Source organism: Nerophis ophidion, linkage group LG06, assembly GCF_033978795.1.
Source record: "Nerophis ophidion isolate RoL-2023_Sa linkage group LG06, RoL_Noph_v1.0, whole genome shotgun sequence".
NCBI lineage: Eukaryota > Metazoa > Chordata > Actinopteri > Syngnathiformes > Syngnathidae > Nerophis > Nerophis ophidion.
Genome location: NC_084616.1, coordinates 2,501,371 through 2,522,549, shown reverse-complemented (window position 1 = coordinate 2,522,549; position 21,179 = coordinate 2,501,371). Strand labels below are relative to the sequence as shown.

The 21,179-nt window shown below is 37.1% G+C and overlaps 1 protein-coding gene across 1 annotated transcript; it reads right to left on the bottom strand.

Moving 5' to 3' along the window:
• Nucleotides 1-281: 281 nt before the first annotated feature.
• LOC133554070 (histone-lysine N-methyltransferase SUV39H1-like) lies at nt 282-17,915 on the bottom strand. Its single transcript, XM_061902448.1, has 6 exons — nt 17,833-17,915; nt 8,638-8,783; nt 5,955-6,614; nt 3,769-3,915; nt 3,567-3,696; nt 282-546 (listed from the first exon to the last, which is right to left on the bottom strand). Exons 1-6 carry the CDS (start codon nt 17,849-17,851, stop codon nt 413-415), a joined length of 1,236 nt encoding a protein of 411 aa, XP_061758432.1. The 5' UTR covers nt 17,852-17,915; the 3' UTR covers nt 282-412.
• Nucleotides 17,916-21,179: the final 3,264 nt, after the last annotated feature.

Genomic DNA, 21,179 nt, shown 5'->3' with positions numbered 1-21,179 from the left:
TCTGGTCAGGATGCCACCCGAACGCCTCCCTAGGGAGGTGTTTAGGGCACCTCCAGCCGGTAGGAGGCCACGGGGAAGACCCAGGACACGTTGGGAAGACTATGTCTCCCGGCCGGCCTAGGAACGCCTCGGGATCCCCCGGGAAGAGCTAGACGAAGTGGCTGGGGAGAGGGAAGTCTGGGTTTCCCTGCTTAGGCTGTTGCCCCCGCGACCCGACCTCGGATAAGCGGAAGAAGAAGATGGATGGATGGATGTACAAAAAATGAAAATTTTGTATTGAATTGGGAACAACTTATTTATTTTTTTTAAGTAAATCTGCAACTGATAAAGAGTTTTGACTGAAAAACACTATTATGTACAATGTTCAAAGATGTGTACAGATAGCAGTATTTCTGTTACCACCACTCCCGTGTCAGAACAGGTATTTTCTACACGAATCCGATCCACAGCGGCACTCCACTCGACCCCTTTTCTTTGGAGAACTGGAGACGCCTGCGAGGGTGAAACTGGAGTCCATCTTGGAGCTTTCTGTGTCTACTGGATCAACTGGAAGCAAAAGTAAGGTTTCAGAGTAGAACAAATAGTTTTGTCTAAAGTCCAATATTGTTTATGTATTCTTTCTCCGTTCAACGTCACAATGATAAGGACATTGAGGCTGGAGCCTACTTTGGCTGACTCACGGCATGTGGACATACTTTGGACTCGTCATCAGTCATTCATAGGACTCAAACAAAAAAGGCACAAGTAGACAAGAGACAAGCGATTGTTTTCAATCAACCCAATACTAAGGATGGGCGACATTGCCTATATATTATATATTGCAGCCTCCTGCGATCACAATACATTATTTGGCATAAAAATGATAGTAGAAACATTTCAAAATAGGTTATAAAATCTCTGAATTTGGCTGCTTATGTATACCGTTACACATAAGTAGGTATGGGTACCGAATTCAGCACTTTTATAGGCACCGACCAAATTCCGTCGGTACAACAGAGTATCGAGTCACATAAAACCGAACTGGGCCATATTTTGATACCTTTGTTGCACGTGAAGTCACGTCCGGTTGCAGTCTAAGCAGTGGCTCATGTAAACAATGAGTCCAGCAGCACTCAGGACGGACTCAGCAAACCACCATCTAAGTCAGTGGTGTCAAACGTACGGCCCGCAAACAGGTTTTGGAGGAGTTTGCCAATTATAAAAGTGAGCTGCATTTATTTTTTTGAACAAAAGAAACTGCTGTTCTAATTGTGTCCACTGGATGTCACAATAGCAATTCTGTTAGGCAAGCAAACGGTTTATACCAAGCAAGAGGTACACAGTAAAGGGGGACTGTGACTCCTCCTCTTTGATTGATTGGAACTTGTATTAGTAGATTGCACAGTACAGTACATATTATTAGTAGATTGCACAGTACAGTACATATTATTAGTAGATTGCACAGTACAGTACATATTATTAGTAGATTGCACAGTACAGTACATATTATTAGTAGATTGCACAGTACAGTACATATTAGTAGATTGCACAGTACAGTACATATTAGTAGATTGCACAGTACAGTACATATTAGTAGATTGCACAGTACAGTACATATTATTAGTAGATTGCACAGTACAGTACATATTAGTAGATTGCACAGTACAGTACATATTAGTAGATTGCACAGTACAGTACATATTATTAGTAGATTGCACAGTACAGTACATATTATTAGTAGATTGCACAGTACAGTACATATTATTAGTAGATTGCACAGTACAGTACATATTTTATTAGTAGATTGCACAGTACAGTACATATTATTAGTAGATTGCACAGTACAGTACATATTCCGTACAATTGACCACAAAACGGTAACACCCCAATTAGTTTTTCAACTTAACACGTTAATCAATTCATGGTAACCGACCCTCATGAAACTAAACCTGCCGTTTTATGTCTTCTGCTTCAAACACATTGTCGTTTGGCACCCTCGTTGCCCCAAAATATCTGTCAAACACGAGAAAAGTGAACTTTACCCTTTCCAATAGTTTTTACCTGCGTTTCTTACAGTTTGTTGAGTTAGCTCTGGATTGATACATGGACATGACAAAGGAGGTTTTTGGTACCTAGAAGAGTTTCCATGTTGTGTTTTTGTTCAATGCCAGAAAGACTGACTTTAAGTTGAATCATGGCTTTGTAGATACACTAAGACCAAGTCTAAGGTCATTGTGTTTTTGAAACTGCACCAATTGCCTGAGAGTTTTCAACACATTTGAAGTGTTTCCTCCATGAGGATGATTTTCTGAATGTGCTTCTTCTATTTTTGGCCAAAGTAAAACAAAGAAAACAACCTTAAGTTGTCTTTATTTTGAAGTTATCATGCCATGGTTTTACCATCACGGCCCACTTGGGATTAGATTTTCTTCCATGCGGCCCCTGAGCTAAAATGAGTTCGACACCCCTGCTCTAACTCATGTTGACTCTTTCTACACCAACAAAGCAAGTATGCCACTGTTCCAAAATGCGCTAGTTTAATTCTAATTTACATTAGATTTGCCACGGAGACTCCGGCTTCCTCCCACCTCCTGAGACTTGCACCTGGGGATAGGTTGATTGGCAACACTAAATTGGCCCTAGAGTGTGAATGTGAGTGTGACTGTCGGACAAGCGGTAGAAATGGATGGATGGATGGAGGATTCTACGAGCGTTAGCATTTTTACAGGGCGATCCCAACACCTCCAAATCTAGTAATGGAAACTACAACTAAGATGAATGTTACAATCAAACAGCTGGCATGTAATCAGCACTCTACTCACAGTATTAACACTTTGTCGGGTGCAACATAAGACATTCAGCTTCTTGGAAAAAGCTACTTCCGAGTTAGACAACAGACCATGGATAGCCTCTACAGTACTGCCCTCTAATGTCTTGGAAGTGCAACCACATTGCAAAGAAGACTCAAAACAAGATATACACCTGGACAGCACTGTTGTCATAATCAGCTCCTTTTTAAATGAAACATTAAAAACATTTAACTAACACAAAAGTACCAAAAAATGGTACCGTTGAGTGCTGGTATCGATTCCCAGGTAGCGGGACTTGGTACGGAATCGGTTCAAATGTGAAGCTACATTTACAGTTGTTTTATTTTATCAAAACTATTATTATGTTCTACTTTTTAGTTTACTGTTAACATCGGGTTACTTTCTTTTACAACATGGTACATTTCCGTTAAAATGCTAATAAGCCCTTATTCCTCTGTTTGGATACTTTACAATACTACAAATGTGGGTGCAATACCACATAGTTGCTGGGACATTATATGTCATGCCAACAGATACTTCAAATTTTTTAAATCATTGAATAACTAAATTTTGTATCACAATTATAAACAGACACAAACACATGTTGGCTGTGTAAAAATAATTAAATATTTAAGTTGGTCCCTTTTACATACATTTTGAGGAAAATAAAGACAATAGTGCAAATAAATAGAATGGTTAATTTTTCCATAAAACGTTCCATCTTTACTCCTGACTGAAGGATCCTTCGACTTGAAGTACAACTGCAAATGGACTTACTTTGCATCTTGTAGTCAAATGTCAGTTCCTCTCCTGCCCGAATGGGCCGTGTTGAAAACAAAGCGATTCGTGGGAGTCTCTCATCGATGTTGTCAATAAACACATTGAACACTTGCAGGTTTGGGTTGCACTGCAAATACAACAAGCGGTGTGAGCGAGACACAGAAGCAAATGGAATAAAGATGCAGTTGAAAGCACTCACGCTGTGGTTGACAAAGTGAGAGACATTGCCTTGGTGAGCAGCGTCCACTGTGTACACGTCCTCCACGTAGTCCAGGTCAAATAGGTACGTCGAACCTTGGCTGTCGTAAATGTGACCTCGTTTCTCTGCTTCCTCCGTTGTGATGATCTGGAAGAAACAAGAATGGAATTTCTTTCTCCATACTGTTAGGGATGTAACAGTATCAAAATCTCACGATAGGATATTGTCATGCTATTAAAGCCCCACGTGAGGTAGTTTTTGCCAGAAGAAGACCACATTTTTCATGAGTAGCTCATATAATGTCAAACTGATGTCCGCTGTAATATTGCCACAAATATGATGTCCCTAATGGCTATGCTGATGTGAAATAGCCAACACTATCAAACAATGAACTTGGATTGCACTACTACCAAGAATGTATCGAGGCGCAAGCAGGACCAAAGCAAAAAAAAAAAAGAGAATATCTTCGAAGGAAGTAGTAGTGAAACTATCTCGCTAGTGGCTATTTATGGCTACTACGCACATTTCTGATAGTCAACATTAAAATGATCATTTTGATTTGACATTAGAATAGCCATAATATACTCTCGCATCATGTAGTTTAAGTGTCTACTCTGACGGTTTGATTTAATAGGATTTTCTTAGACGGGTGGCACCAGACTAGCAATTCCCTTCCAAAACACTGAGGGGCAGTGTCTCCAGAAGGAGCAACCGCAGCTGTCGTTGACTCGATATTTACCTTCTTGTGAAGCGTGATGACAACCACAACGTCGACATCTTCGTCTAAACTGAAGCTAATTATTCTGAGTCATCACTTTATTTCTAATGGATGTTTTACATATAAACCAGAACAAAACACCTTTGCGAAGACGGACTGTGCAACTTCTGAACGAGGACGCTATTATTATTTGCAACGCTATTCTGCCTTTCGGGACATGGGACATTGTAAGTTGGCGACATGCTGGTGTTAATGTGTTGTTGATGTTCAGAACATGAAAGATAATTGATGGAGAATAAGGAAGTGTTCTGTGTGAGAGAAAAAGATGTTGGAATTTAAGCCGTTAGCACAGTATTGGCAATGAAAGTTAAAAAGAGCGTCGCCCTTTGTTTGACTTCTTTTGGACAAAATAACACAATATATAAAAACAACAATGATTGGCAACACTAAATGGTCCCTATTGTGTGAATGTGAGTGTGAATGTTGTCTGTCTATCTGTGTTGGCCCTGTGATGAGGTGGCAACTTGCCCTTTGTGTACCCCGCCTTCCACCCAAATAAAGCTGAGATAGGATCCAGCACCCCCCGCAACCTCGGAAGGGACAAGCGGTAGAAAATGGATGGATGGACATTCAGTAATTATTTTCAGAGCGCACTAAGATATAAAGTACGCATTATCAGTTTTTATGCAACTGTTGCTTAAATGCATACTATAATGTGGGCATTTCGAGCACAACATCTGCTCTTCTGTGCTTGGGGACCCTTCTCATCAAAAGCTGACCAATCACGTCTCTGGCCTGCTTAGCCACCGACGTGAAGCTAAGTTTCTTGGGAGGTGCAGGCGAGGCTTGCGGGCAGGTACGCAGGGAGAAAGACGGCGTCTTCCTGGAGTAATACACCACCAGGCTTTATGGATTTAATTTCAAGTCTAATCAAAGACACATTGAATTAAGTAATTATTTTAAGATCGATATATTTATTTCACTCTGCCCTAGGGCTGCAGCTATTGCTTTTTTGAGCCTGATCTATTGATAAGTTTGTTCGATCAATCGGGTAAAACACACTTTATAGCCTAATTGCGTATACTGAGGGAAAAGTTGAAATGTAAATATTTATCTGTTTGCCATAACCTTTATTGCCTATTTACCCTCTTTCACCTTCTGTTTAACTTTTTTTACTTTCTATTTACATGTTACATTCTTTTAAACTTGTTTTAACTTTTATTAATCTTGTTTTACCTTATTTTACATTTTATTTGATTAGGTTTACTTTATTTTACCTTCTATTTACATTTCCCCCCCTTTTTTTTACCTTCTATTTAACTTGTTTTATCTTCTTTTATGCAGTCCAGATTTTAGCCGTTCTTTATTTACAGTCAATAATCAACGGAAGCTTCTTTTCCCTCATCGATTAATCGTTGCAGCCCTATTAGATCCTCAGTTGTTCCAATGATGAAAGTCCTTTTCTTACCTCTCCAACATATTCCATGACGAATGTGTTCTTCTTAATGTGATGCAAAGTGCGAACTCCCCATCCACGGCCGTTGTCGGTCTTGAAGATACACAAGTCGACCTGAATGCCTTTTTGCACCACTCTGTTGGGGCAGTCCGGGCCACAGAGGCACTGAGCGTTGCACTCGTATATGGGCTTTCCTGGCCGCACCCGAACCTGGCCAAGTTCATTGTAGGCAACACGGTGCAAGGACGCGCCGGGACAGCAGCCGTTCACCGGCTCTTCTAAGCAGTTTTTACACTCACAGCCCACGGCCATTTCATCAAAAACAATGCCAGGGCCCGCCTTGTATTGGTTGATGTAGGTGAAGTTCTTCGGGGGACCCTCCAGGTCCACGTCGTTCCTGACATAGATGCGACCGGGATGGTTGCATGTTTGGTTGAGCTGAACCTCCCAGCGTTCCAACCGCTGACGTAGCTTAGCTTTCAAAACTAAGAAGGCTGAGATTTCCTTATCCAGCTTTTTAGGGACGCTTCGTCTTTTCTGGCGCCTGAGCACCTGATCCAGGTCTAAGTGGAACTGCTTCATCACTTTGGAGCATTTAAGGTTCCTTTTAGGTTCCCAGGTGTTGACAGACTCTGGAAAGCCCATCCATTTTACCAGGTAAAATTCTTCACCCTAAAACACACATGGTCAGTCAGTAAGTGTACAACTCACATTTGAGGATGCAACAATTACAGATGAGGACTCTCGGATTACTGAGATGAGGAGGTGACTTGTCCAGGGTGTTTTTCCCTTGGCCTCAGTCTGCACCCCCTCTCCAAGGCCCAGGCTAAGACCGATTTTTTTATTTCATTTTAATCTTCTATCCCCCCCCCCCTTGTTTACCTGTATTTAATCTTTTTTTGTAAGGGGCGCTGGAAACCGGCAGACCCGTCAGCGATCCTGTTCTGTCTCCCTGCAATGTTTGTCTGATCTTGAATGGGATTGTGCTGAAAATTTTAATTTTCCTGAAGGAACTCTCCTGACGGAATGAATAAAGTACTATCTATCTATCTATCTATCTAACCCACCTACCGCCCGAATGCAGCTGAGATAGGCCCCCGCGACCCCAAAAGGGACAAACGGTAGAAAAAGGAAGGATGGATGGATGAACTCTGGGGTTATAGTCTGAGTAATAAACACGTTTTGATGATTATTATGCATCACATGTGTGAAGTTGGCCCCCTTTGTAATTGCACATATGAAAACAACACTGCTACTGGTTTGTGGTGTAACATTTTTTGTTTGGGCCATTACCGTTTTTAAGTTATTGTAAAGTATCCGAAAGGATAAGATCACGGGTACAAGCGGCCGAAATGAGTTTCCTCCGCCGTGTGGCGGGGCTCTCCCTTAGAGATAGGGTGAGAAGCTCTGCCATCCGGGAGGAACTCAAAGTAAAGCCGCTGCTCCTTCACATCAAGAGGAGCCAGATGAGGTGGTTCGGGCATCTGGTCAGGATGCCACCCGAACGCCTCCCTAGGGAGGTGTTTAGGGCACGTCCAGCCGGTAGGAGGCCACGGGGAAGACCCAGGACACGTTGGGAAGACTATGTCTCCCGGCTGGCCTGGGAACGCCTCGGGATCCCCCGGGAAGAGCTAGACGAAGTGGCTGGGGAGAGGGAAGTCTGGGTTTCCCTGCTTAGGCTGTTGCCCCCGCGACCCGACCTCGGATAAGCGGAAGATGATGGATGGATGGATGGATGGATGTAAAGTACATGTTCTGACTAGTGACATCATTGATCGCTGCGGAAGTAAAAAAAATACATATATATATATATATACCGTGTTTCCTTGAATTGCCGCCGGGTACATAGTTTGCGCCTGCCTAGAATTACCGCCGGGTCAAACTCGTTTCGCAAAATAACTAGCATATGCCTAGAATTTCCGCCGGGTCAAACTCGTCACGTCACGAGTGACACTTCACTTGTCATCATTTTCAAAACGGAGGCTTTTTTCAATAATTTGAAATCGCATAAAGGGAAGAAGATTAAGAGCTATTCAGTAGGATTTAAGGTTCAAGCTATGGAATATGCTAAAAGAACAGTAAGTAGCTATGTTTTAATAAATAACCGTAGCTGCGTGTGTCAAAAAGTACACTTTAATTTAGTGTTGTTTTGATATGTCATCTTAGTGACATCATGCACAAAAGTGCCCTCATAGTTTGTTTTAAAATATCTCTGAAAATCTTGCACTTTCTGTTTTGAAATGACATGAATGTTTGTGCCACTGTTAAATAAATACACTTTTGGTCAATTGACTTAGTTGTGGTTTCCCTCTCTGCATGAAAGTTTAAAAGATATTAATAAAAGGCCTTATCGCCCAGCCCTAGTTCAAAGTGTCGGGTCTGGAACCCATTATTTATATTTTACATAATTTCTTATGAAGAAATTGGTTTCACTATACAGTAAGTTCTTCTTGTGTTTATAGCGAGTGAAGCAGGAGGACTGAAACATTCGGTGCCTTTGCGATGAAACAACCTTGACGTTTTTAATCAGGGTTAATAATCAAAGCGGTTAATTGCTGCGTCTCGTCTCACATCATTACCCAACTGCACCAGAAGTAGTCAGATAACAACTTTGACCACAGCGTTTCACTCCCACGGAAATCGATCCTTAGCACGTCCAAGATGATGAGGCAAAATACAAATGATGGTGGCCTACCTTATTCTTCTTGTAGTCGCAGAGGAACTCCACCTCATAGTCCTTGGCGTTGGCTTTGGTAATGCCCAAATCTTCACAGTGGAGCTTCTCCGTGCGACACAAGGCTTCAAGATAATGCCAGGACAGCTTGCTGGGCACACTGCAGTCTGAGGAAACACACAAGTTACCAAGTGTTAACACCTCAAACACTCACCACATGGCCGCAATGATATAAACATTTCCTGTTACTATCATTGTGACCAACATTATCATTTTACTGCTCTTTTAAACCAAAAATGCCTTTTGATATTTGACACCATCTTACAAGTATGCTGACTTTTCCTACGTCATCATGCTAACATTTTAGCAAATGGTATTTTTATTTGTTTAAAAAAAAAATCATGGCTTCTGATACCTGGCGCCTTTTTAGACGAACGCTAACTTTTTCAAAGTCATCATGCTAATGAGAGCTTGCCAACGTTTTATGCTAGATTTTTAGCTAATATTGTGTAACCTAAAAATCATGGATTGTGATAGTAGGCGTCATCTTGGAAGTATGCTAACACTGGCATACCAAATTTTATGCTAGCATTTTTGCTGATTTTATTCGTATATAGCTAATATTAATAGCTTTCAATACTTGGTGCCATCATAGAGTTACGCCGACTTTTCCTGTTATCATTCTAACGATAGCATGATAAAGTTATATGCTAGCTTTTTAGCTAATGTTGTAAAACCTGAAAATCATGGATTTTGATAACAAGCGTCATTTTTTAAGTACGCTAAAACTAGCATACCAAATTTTGTGGTAGCATTTTTGCTGATTTTATTCGTACATAGCTAAAACTAATAGCTTTCAATACTTGGTGCCATCATAGAGGTATGCTGACTTTTCCTATGTTATCATTCTAACGATAGCATGATAAAGTTATATGCTAGCTTTTTAGCTAATGTTGTAAAACCTAAAAATCATGGATTTTGATAACAAGCGTAATTTTTTAAGTATGCTAACACTAGCATACCAAATTTTATGGTAACATTTTTGCTGATTTATTCGTACATAGCTAATATTAATAGCTTTTAATACTTGGTGCCATCATAGAGGTACGCCAACTTTTCCCATGTTATCATTCTAACGATAGCATGATAAAGTTATATGCTAGCTTTTTAGCTAATGTTGTAAAACCTGAAAATCATGGATTTTGATAACAAGCGTCATTTTTTAAGTACGCTAACACTAGCATACCAAATTTTATGGTAGCATTTTTGCTGATTTTATTCGTACATAGCTAAAACTAATAGCTTTCAATACTTGGTGCCATCATAGAGGTACGCCGACTTTTCCTATGTTATCATTCTAACGATAGCATGATAAAGTTATATGCTAGCTTTTTAGCTAATGTTGTAAAACCTAAAAATCATGGATTTTGATAACAAGCGTAATTTTTTTTAAGTATGCTAACACTAGCATACCAAATTTTATGGTAACATTTTTGCTGATTTATTCGTACATAGCTAATATTAATAGCTTTTAATACTTGGTGTCATCATAGAGGTACGCCAACTTTTCCCATGTTATCATTCTAACGATAGCATGATAAAGTTATATGCTAGCTTTTTAGCTAATGTTGTAAAAACTGAAAATCATGGATTTTGATAACAAGCGTCATTTTTTAAGTACGCTAACACTAGCATACCAAATTTTATGCTAGCATTTTTGCTGATTTTATTCGTACATAGCTAAAACTAATAGCTTTCAATACTTGGTGCCATCATAGAGGTACGCCGACTTTTCCTATGTTATCATTCTAACAATAGCATGATAAAGTTATATGCTAGCTTTTTAGCTAATGTTGTAAAACCTAAAAATCATGGATTTTGATAACAAGCGTCATTTTTTAAGTATGCTAACACTAGCATACCAAATTTTATGGTAACATTTTTGCTGATTTATTCGTACATAGCTAATATTAATAGCTTTCAATACTTGGTGCCATCATAGAGGTACGCCGACTTTTCCTATGTTATCATTCCAACGATAGCATGATAAAGTTATATGCTAGCTTTTTAGCTAATGTTGTAAAACCTGAAAATCATGGATTTTGATAACAAGCGTCATTTTTTAAGTACGCTAACACTAGCATACCAAATTTTATGGTAGCATTTTTGCTGATTTTATTCGTACATAGCTAAAACTAATAGCTTTCAATACTTGGTGCCATCATAGAGGTACGCCGACTTTTCCTATGTTATCATTCTAACGATAGCATGATAAAGTTGTATGCTAACTTTTTAGCTAATGTTGTAAAACCTAAAAATCATGGATTTTGATAACAAGCGTCATTTTTTAAGTATGCTAACACTAGCATACCAAATTTTATGGTAACATTTTTGCTGATTTATTCGTACATAGCTAATATTAATAGCTTTTAATACTTGGTACGATCATAGATGTACGCCGACTTTTCTTATGTTATCATTTTAACAATAGCATGCTAATGCTGTATAACCTAAAAAATATGAATTTTGAAGGTAGGTGTCATCTTTGAAGTAAGCTAATATTAGCATACCAAATTTTATGCTAGCATTTTTGCTGATTTTATCCGTATATAGCTAAAACTAATAGCTTTCGATACTTGGTGCCATCATAGAGGTACGCCGACTTTTGTTATCATGCTAATGATAGCATGCTAATTTTGTATGCTAGCTTTTAAACTTAAATCAAACTCGGGCCAGAGGTTTGCAGCACGGATAGCAGGCTCATCAAAATTCCTGCAGGAATTTCACAGTTATTGAATACAATTAAAAGTAAAAGTAAGATTATTAATGCGCTGGTAATATTTGAGTGGGCCCCGACCCCCTCTGTAGCAGAAAAGTTGGACCTCGAAGTGAAAAGGTTAAGAATCCCTGATGTAGACCACAAGGAAGTGTTTTAAATGTAGAACAATCATAGTGACTACCTTGAAGGTAAAAAAGCGCTATACAAGTACAACCCATTTATCATTTATTTACTTTAAAATGTCCTCTAATTGTATCAAACGTTTTTGATGACAACATGAAGGCACATGTGGATATAATCTACAACAGGGGTGTCCAAACTTTTTCCACTGAGGGCCGCACACTGAAAAATCAAAGCAAGCGGGGGCCATTTTCAAAATTTTTATTTTAAAAACCAAGACAATATATGTATAAAAAATACACATTTTGGCCTCCACTCAGTTATGATCCCAGGGACCCTAAAGGGTTTTGATCAAAAAAAATATTAAAACTATGTCATTATTCAGTATTATTATTTTTATTATTATTCAAGTTTTAAATCTCTAGATTAACATTAGGGGGAAAAAATGGAAAAAACACAAAATATGCAATATTTTCACCCAATATATATATATATATATATATATATATATATATATATATATATATATATATATATACCCAATATATATATATATATATATATATATATATATATATATATATAAATAATTGGAGCCGTAATTTTGATTTATTATTATTTTTTGAGCTAAGAAAAGAGCACTTGTTATTAGTGAGGACATACTTATTTTAAAATTTATTTATGGGTTCATTGAAGTTAGCTAATTTTACTTGTTTTGGAAAGTCTTGAAAAGCCAAATGTTGTTGTTCTAGTGGCAGATAATTTTGCTTAGGGTCAAATTAAATACCCATAATTTTTTGTATTTTTTTTTTTTCTTGTTTTTGAACACTGACTTGTTGCAGTGTACATGGTGGCAAAGCAAACTGATGGGAATAGATAAGCTCCATGAGGACAAATGAAGCGACTTTTAAAAACATTGACAAGACTTGGGTTGTGTGGAACTTTGGCAATCTAACAAAAACACACAAAAAAGGGTGCAAACAACACGTAACATCTTCATTATCAGCAAAAAGGTCTATTTTTTTTCTACCAAGAAAAGTGCACTTGTTAGTAGTGAGAATATACTTATTTTAAGGTATTTTTGGGTTCATCGAAGTAAGCTAATTTTACTTGTTTTGGAAAGTCTTGACAAACCAAATTTTCTTGTTCTATTGTCAGATCATTTTGCTTAGTTCAAATTACGTAAATATTCCTAATTATGGTATTTTTCCCCCCTTGTTTTTGAACTCTGACTCTTTGCAGTGTACAAGGTGGCAAAGTAAGCTGGGGGAATAGATGAGCTCCATGAGGACAAATGAAACGACTTAACTACATCGACGAGACATGCGGTGTGTGGAACTTTGGCAATCTAACAACACACAAAAAAAGGGTGTAAACAACACATAACATTTTCATTATCACGAAAAAGGTCTGGTTTTTTTTTACCAAGAAAAGTGCGCTTGTTGTTATTAGTGAGAATATACTTATTTCAAAAAGGTATTTTTGGGTTCATTGAAGTTAGCTAATTTTACTTGTTTTGGAAAGTCTTGACAAGCCAAATGTTCTTGTTCTATAGGCAGATCATTTTGCTTAGTTCAAATTACGTAAATATTCCTAATTATGGTATTTTTCCCCCCTTGTTTTTGAACTCTGACTCTTTGCAGTGTACAAGGTGGCAAAGTAAGCTGGGGGAATAGATGAGCTCCATGAGGACAAATGAAACGACTTAACTACATCGACGAGACATGCGGTGTGTGGAACTTTGGCAATCTAACAACACACAAAAAAAGGGTGTAAACAACACATAACATTTTCATTATCACGAAAAAGGTCTGGTTTTTTTTTACCAAGAAAAGTGCGCTTGTTGTTATTAGTGAGAATATACTTATTTCAAAAAGGTATTTTTGGGTTCATTGAAGTTAGCTAATTTTACTTGTTTTGGAAAGTCTTGACAAGCCAAATGTTCTTGTTCTATAGGCAGATCATTTTGCTTAGTTCAAATTAAATATTCCTAATTATGGTAGTTTTTCACTCTTTTTTTTGAACACTGACTTGTTGCAGTGTACAAGGTGGCAAAGTAAGCTGGGGGAATAGATGAGCTCCATGAGGACAAATGAAGCAACTTTTAAGAACATCGACGAGACATGCGGTGTGTGGAACTTTGGCAATCGTAACATCTTCATTATCGAAAGGTCTCTTTTTTTCTACCAAGAAAAGTGCACTTGTTATTAGTGAGAATATACTTATTTTGGAATTTATTTTTGGGTTCATTGAAGTTAGCTAGTTTTACTTGTTTTGGAAAGTCTTGACAAGCCAAATTTTCTTGTTCTATTGTCAGATCATTTTGCTTACTTCAAATTAAATACCCTTAATTTTTTGTATTTTTTCCCCTTGTTTTTGAACACTGCCTTGTTGCAGTGTACAAGGTGGCCAAGCAAGCTGAGTGGAATAGATGAGCTCCATGAGGACAAATGAAGCGACTTTTAAGAACATCGACGAGACATGCGGTGTGTGGAACTTTGGCAATCGTAACATCTTCATTATCGAAAGGTCTCTTTTTTTCTACCAAGAAAAGTGCACTTGTTATTAGTAAGGATATACTTATTTTGGAATTTATTTTTGGGTTCATCGAAGTTAGCTAATTTTAATTATTTTGGAAAGTCTTAACAAGCCAAATGCTCTTGTTCTACTGGCAGATCATTTTGCTATGTTCAAATTAATTACCCTTAATTTTTGTATTGTTCCCTTGTTTTCGAACACTGCCTTGTTGCAGTGTACAAGGTGGCCAAGCAAGCTGAGTGGAATAGATGAGCTCCATGAGGACAAATGAAGCGACTTTTAACAACATCAACGAGACATGCGGTGTGTGGAACTTTGGCAATCGTAACATTTTCATTATCGAAAGGTCTCTTTTTTTCTACCAAGAAAAGTGCACTTGTTATTAGTAAGGATATACTTATTTTGGAATTTATTTTTGGGTTCATTGAAGTTAGCTAATTTTACTTGTTTTGGAAAGTCTTAACAAGCCAAATGCTCTTGTTCTACTGGCAGATCATTTTGCTATGTTCAAATTAATTACCCTTAATTTTTGTATTGTTCCCTTGTTTTCGAACACTGCCTTGTTGCAGTGTACAAGGTGGCCAAGCAAGCTGAGTGGAATAGATGAGCTCCATGAGGACAAATGAAGCGACTTTTAACAACATCGACGAGACATGCGGTGTGTGGAACTTTGGCAATCGTAACATCTTCATTATCGAAAGGTCTCTTTTTTTCTACCAAGAAAAGTGCACTTGTTGTTATTAGTGAGAATATACTTATTTTAAAATGTATTTTTGGGCTCATCGAAGTTAGCTAATTTTACTTGTTTTGGAAAATTTTGACAAGGTAAGTTTTCTTGTTCTATTGGCAGATAATTTTGCATAGGTAAAATTAAATATCCCTAAATTTGATATGTTTTCCCTTGTTTTTGAACACTGACTTGTTGCAGTGTACAAGGTGGCAAAGTAAGCTGAGGGGAATAGATGAGCTCCATGAGGACAAATGAAGCGACTTTTAACAACATCGACGAGACATGCGGTGTGTGGAACTTTGGCAATCGTAACATCTTCATTATCGAAAGGTCTCTTCTTTTCTACCAAGAAAAGTGCACTTGTTATTAGTAAGGATATACTTATTTTAGAATTTATTTTTGGGTTCATTGAAGTTAGCTAATTTTACTTGTTTTAGAAAGTCTTGACAAGCCAAATTTTCTTGTTCTATTGGCAGATCATTTTGCTTAGTTCAAATTAAATACCCTTTATTTTGTTATTTTTCCCCTTGTTTTTGAACACTGACTTGTTGCAGTGTACAAGGTAGCAAAGTAAGCTGGGGGAATAGATGAGCTCCATGAGGACAAATGAAGCGACTTAACTACATCGACGAGACATGCGGTGTGTGGAACTTTGGCAATCGTAACATCTTCATTATCGAAAGGTCTCTTTTTTTCTACCAAGAAAAGTGCACTTGTTATTAGTAAGGATATACTTATTTTGGAATTTATTTTTGGGTTCATTGAAGTTAGCTAATTTTAATTATTTTGGAAAGTCTTGACAAGCCAAATGCTCTTGTTCTACTGGCAGATCATTTTGCTATGTTCAAATTAATTACCCTTAATTTTTGTATCGTTCCCTTGTTTTCGAACACTGACTTGTTGCAGTGTACAAGGTGGCCAAGCAAGCTGAGTGGAATAGATGAGCTCCATGAGGACAAATGAAGCGACTTTTAAGAACATCGACGAGACATGCGGTGTGTGGAACTTTGGCAACCGTAACATCTTCATTATCGAAAGGTCTCTTTTTTTCTACCAAGAAAAGTGCACTTGTTGTTATTAGTGAGAATATACTTATTTTAAAATGTATTTCTGGGCTCATCGAAGTTAGCTAATTTTACTTGTTTTGGAAAGTCTTGACAAGCCAAATGTTCTTGTTCTATTGTCAGATCATTTTGCTTAGGGTCAAATTAAATATTCCTATTTATCGTATTTTTTTCCTCGTTTTTGAACACTGCCTTGTTGCAGTGTACAAGGTGGCAAAGCAAGCTGAGGAGAATAGATGAGCTCCATGAGGACAAATGAAGCGACTTTTAAGAACATCGACGAGACATGCGGTGTGTGGAACTTTGGCAATCGTAACATTTTCATTATCGAAAGGTCTCTTTTTTTCTACCAAGAAAAGTGCACTTGTTATTAGTAAGGATATACTTATTTTGGAATTTATTTTTGGGTTCATTGAAGTTGGCTAATTTTACTTGTTTTAGAAAGTCTTGACAAGCCAAATTTTCTTGTTCTATTGTCAGATCATTTTGCTATGTTCAAATTAAATATTCCTAATTATGGTAGTTTTTCCCTCTTTTTTTTGAACACTGACTTGTTGCAGTGTACAAGGTGGCAAAGTAAGCTGGGGGAATAGATGAGCTCCATGAGGACAAATGAAGCGACTTTTAACAACATCGACGAGACATGCGGTGTGTGGAACTTTGGCAATCGTAACATCTTCATTATCCAAAGGTCTCTTTTTTTCTACCAAGAAAAGAGCACTTGTTGTTATTAGTGAGAATATACTTATTTTAAAATGTATTTTTGGGCTCATCGAAGTTAGCTAATTTTACTTGTTTTGGAAAATTTTGACAAGGTAAGTTTTCTTGTTCTATTGGCAGATAATTTTGCATAGGTAAAATTAAATATCCCTAAATTTGATATGTTTTCCCTTGTTTTTGAACACTGCCTTGTTGCAGTGTACAAGGTGGCAAAGTAAGCTGGGGGAATAGATGAGCTCCATGAGGACAAATGAAGCGACTTTTAACAACATCGACGAGACATGCGGTGTGTGGAACTTTGGCAATCGTAACATCTTCATTATCGAAAGGTCTCTTCTTTTCTACCAAGAAAAGTGCACTTGTTATTAGTAAGGATATACTTATTTTAGAATTTATTTTTGGGTTCATTGAAGTTAGCTAATTTTACTTGTTTTGGAAAGTCTTGACAAGCCAAATGTTCTTGTTCTATTGTCAGATCATTTTGCTTAGGGTCAAATTAAATATTCCTATTTATCGTATTTTTTTCCTCGTTTTTGAACACTGACTTGTTGCAGTGTACAAGGTGGCAAAGTAAGCTGAGGAGAATAGATGAGCTCCATGAGGACAAATGAAGCGACTTTTAACAACATCAACGAGACATGCGGTGTGTGGAACTTTGGCAATCGTAACATCTTCATTATCGAAAGGTCTCTTTTTTTCTACCAAGAAAAGTGCACTTGTTATTAGTAATGATATACTTATTTTAGAATTTATTTTTGGGTTCATAGAAGTTAGCTAATTTTACTTGTTTTGGAAAGTCTTGACAAGCCAAATTTTCTTGTTCTATTGTCAGATCATTTTGCTATGTTCAAATTAAATACCCTTTATTTAGTGTTTTTTCCCTTGTTTTCAAACACTGCCTTGTTGCAGTGTACAAGGTGGCCAAGCAAGCTGAGTGGAATAGATGAGCTCCATGAGGACAAATGAAGCGACTTTTAACAACATCGACGACCCATGCGGTGAGTGGAACTTTGTCAATCTAACAACACACAAAAAGTTGTGTAAACAACACATAACATCTTCATTATCAGCACGATACTTTAGTCACATTTTGAAAAAGGAGAGCACATGAATGTTGTAAACGTGCACGACTTGTGCGGTATTACGTCATTCACCGCGGCGCTCGTATATTATGTGACGCAGAGTCGTAGACGCCGAATATTAGGTTAATAAAAGGTCGTTAATAAGAAGAATAACCATCGAGTGAATTCAAACGCGCGTTTTACCTTTCAAATTTTCCGCCATGTTTCCTGTGCAGCCGCCAAAAGTACATAGCTGGGTTGACCGGGCAGCCGAGATCACTGTCGCGACTGCTCATTGGTTGAGCGCTTTTAAGCCGCCTTCTCATTGGTCTGTGCTGGACAGAAGCCCCGCCTCCTCCTTCTCCTGGTCCTTCTCGTCTTTTTCCTTTTCTTCGTCTATTGTGTGCTTTTCTTTGTGGAGCCTTTTTCTCTTTTTCCCTTTCAACCAGCACCATGTTGGCCCCTGGTGGGCCCCAAGCCACACCACCTCCCCGCCTAAACCTTCAAGAAAACCAAGTATATAAAACAGGGGCGTCCAAACTTTTTCCACTGAGGGCCGTACACTGAATAACCAAAGCAAGCAGGGGCCATTTATTTTAAAAAACAATACAATATATGAATACAAATTATACATTTAAGCCTCCACTCAGGCTTGATCCCGGGTACCCTAAAGGGTCTTGTTAAAAATAAAATGTGTCATTATTCAGTATTATTATTTTCATTATTATTCAAGTTTTAAATCTCTAGACCAGGGGTCACCAACACCAGGTCGCCCGTAAGGACCAGATGAGTCGCCCGCTGGCCTGTTCTAAAAATAGCTCAAATAGCAGCACTTACCAGTGAGCTGCCTCTATTTTTAAAATTGTATTTATTTACTAGCAAGCTGGTCTCGCTTTGCTCGACATTTTTAATTCTAAGAGAGACAAAACTCAAATAGAATTTGAAAATCCAAGAAAATAGTTTTAAGACTTGGTCTTCACTTGTTTAAATAAATTCATTTATTTTTTTACTTTGCTTCTTATAACTTTCAAAAAGACAATTTTAGAGAAAAAATACAACTTTAAAAATGATTTTAGGATTTTTAAACTCATATACCTTTTTACCTTTTAAATTCCTTCCTCTTTTTTCCTGACAATTGAAATCAATGTTCAAGTATTTTTTGTTTATTGTAAAGAATAATAAATACATTTTAGTTTAATTCTTCATTTTAGCTTCCGTTTTTTCGACGAAAAATATTTGTGAAATATTTCTTCAAACTTATTATGATTAAAATGTTTAAAATATTGTTCCGGCAAATCTAAAAAAAATCAAATTAAAATCTTATTTCAAAGTCTTCTGAATTTCTTTTAAAATTTTTGTTCTGGAAAATCTAGAAGAAATAATGATTTGTCTTTGTTAGAAATATAGCTTGGTCCAATTTGTTATATATTCTAACAAAGTGCAGATTGGATTTGAAGCTATTTAAAACATGTCATCAAAATTCTAAAATTAATCTTAATCAGGAAAAATGACTAATGATGTTCCATAAATTCTTTTTTAATTTTTTTTAAAAAAGATTCGAATTAGCTAGCTTTTCTCTTCATTTTTTTTTCGGTTGAATTTTAAACTATGTTCCAAAATTTAATTTTTCATTTTTTTGTGTGTTTTCGCCTCTTTTAAATTGTCAAATTAAGTGTTTTTTTCATCATTTATTCTCTACAAAAAAAACCTTCCGTAAAAGGAAAAAAAATGTACGATGGAATGACAGACAGAAATACCCAATTTTTATATGTATGGATTTATTTATTAAAGGTAAATTGAGCAAATTGGCTATTTCTGGCAATTTATTTAAGTGTGTATCAAACTGGTAGCCTTTTACATTAATCAGTACCCAAGAAGTAGCTCTTGCTTTCAAAAAGGTTGCTGACTCCTGCTCTAGATCAACATTAAGTCTATCCGTCAATATGACGTTATTAAAGATTTAAGTTGTATGCCCTTTTGTCAAAGAAAACCATGTTTTTTTTATGGGAAAAAAACAATTTATGCAATATTTTCACCCAATTAAATTTTTAAGTAGAATATTTGAGATCACGTATATCCTAATTGGAGCCGTAAAAAGGTCAACAACTCATAACACCATTGATTTTAATTCACGGTTATTTTTTGTGCAATGATACTTAAAAACAAAACACACTGATCCAAAAGGGTCCTACTCATTAAAGTGTTAAAAAATAAATAATACTTTTTTTTTACTGTTTACTTTTAACACAATGGTCTCGAGATCAACTTCAGATGTATTCGTCAATTATAAGTTTTTTTTGTAGTTTATGTTTTTTGTTCGTCTGTTTTAGGCCCTTTTAAAAAAAAAAAAAACGCTCAGTTTTTTATATGGCAAACACAAAATATGCAACATTAGCCCCCAAAAATATCTGAAAGTGGAATATTTAATGTGAAGAAATTGGAGCCTTGAATCGGTCAATAAGTCATAATTGATTTTGATTCACTATTTTTATTTTAAAGAAAGAAACAGACTGCATGGCAGCTTTGTGTTATTAGAGTCAACATTGCGACATTTTCTTGTCACATTTCACCTGTTTGCTCTTTTACACCACTTTTTGTGTTTTTTATTTTTTTCCATAGTATTTTTAAATGTGCCGTGGGGCCGTTAAAAAATGACCTGCGGGCCGCACTTTGGACACCCCAGAATTGTCAGAGAAAAGAGTGGTGTAAATCCACTCCGGCACGCTATTGAGGAAATGTTTTTTGATAATATTATGATATACACAGATGCATCAAAAACTATAAATAGTAAAGTAGGAGCTGCTGCAGTTATCCCACAGAGAAATATAGTGTTGAATAAAAGAATTAGTGATAAACTATCTGTTTTTACGGGGGAATTGGTAGCAATTTATATGGCAGTTAACTGGATAGAGGAAAACAAAGCTAGGAAAGTAGTCGTGTGCTCGGACTCCAGCAGTGCATTGACGAGCATAAAAAACATAACATCAGACACAAGACTAGATATAGTTTATGAAATAGTTCAGGCAATCTACAGAATAAATAAAGCGGGAGGTGTGGTAACATTTCTCTGGGTTCCTGCTCATGTAGGAGTTGAGGGAAATGAGTTAGCTGATAAATACACAAAACAAGCAACCACTAAAACAGAAGTAAACATGGAGATGAAGCACAGTAAAGAAGAAGTGAAGAGCATCATTAAGATAGAACACAATAAAAAGTGGCAGGATAATTGGAATAAGGAAACAAAAGGTAGAGAGTTTTACAAAGTCCAGAGGAAAGTAGGTGTAATGAGAGGAGGGGGTAGAAATAGGAAAGAAGAAGACATTATTACTAGAATGAGATTAGGACATACATATCTAAATAGTTCACTAAAATTGATAGGCAAACATACTACAGGGCTGTGTGATTTTTGCCACCAGATAGAAAATGTTGACCATGTCTTAATACAATGTAGGAAATATAATAGAGAAAGAGAAATACTGGAAAATAAGTTAGCAAAAGAGATCGACAGGCGGATCGGTGCGGCGTCTTCAGTAATGCGGACGTTGTACCGG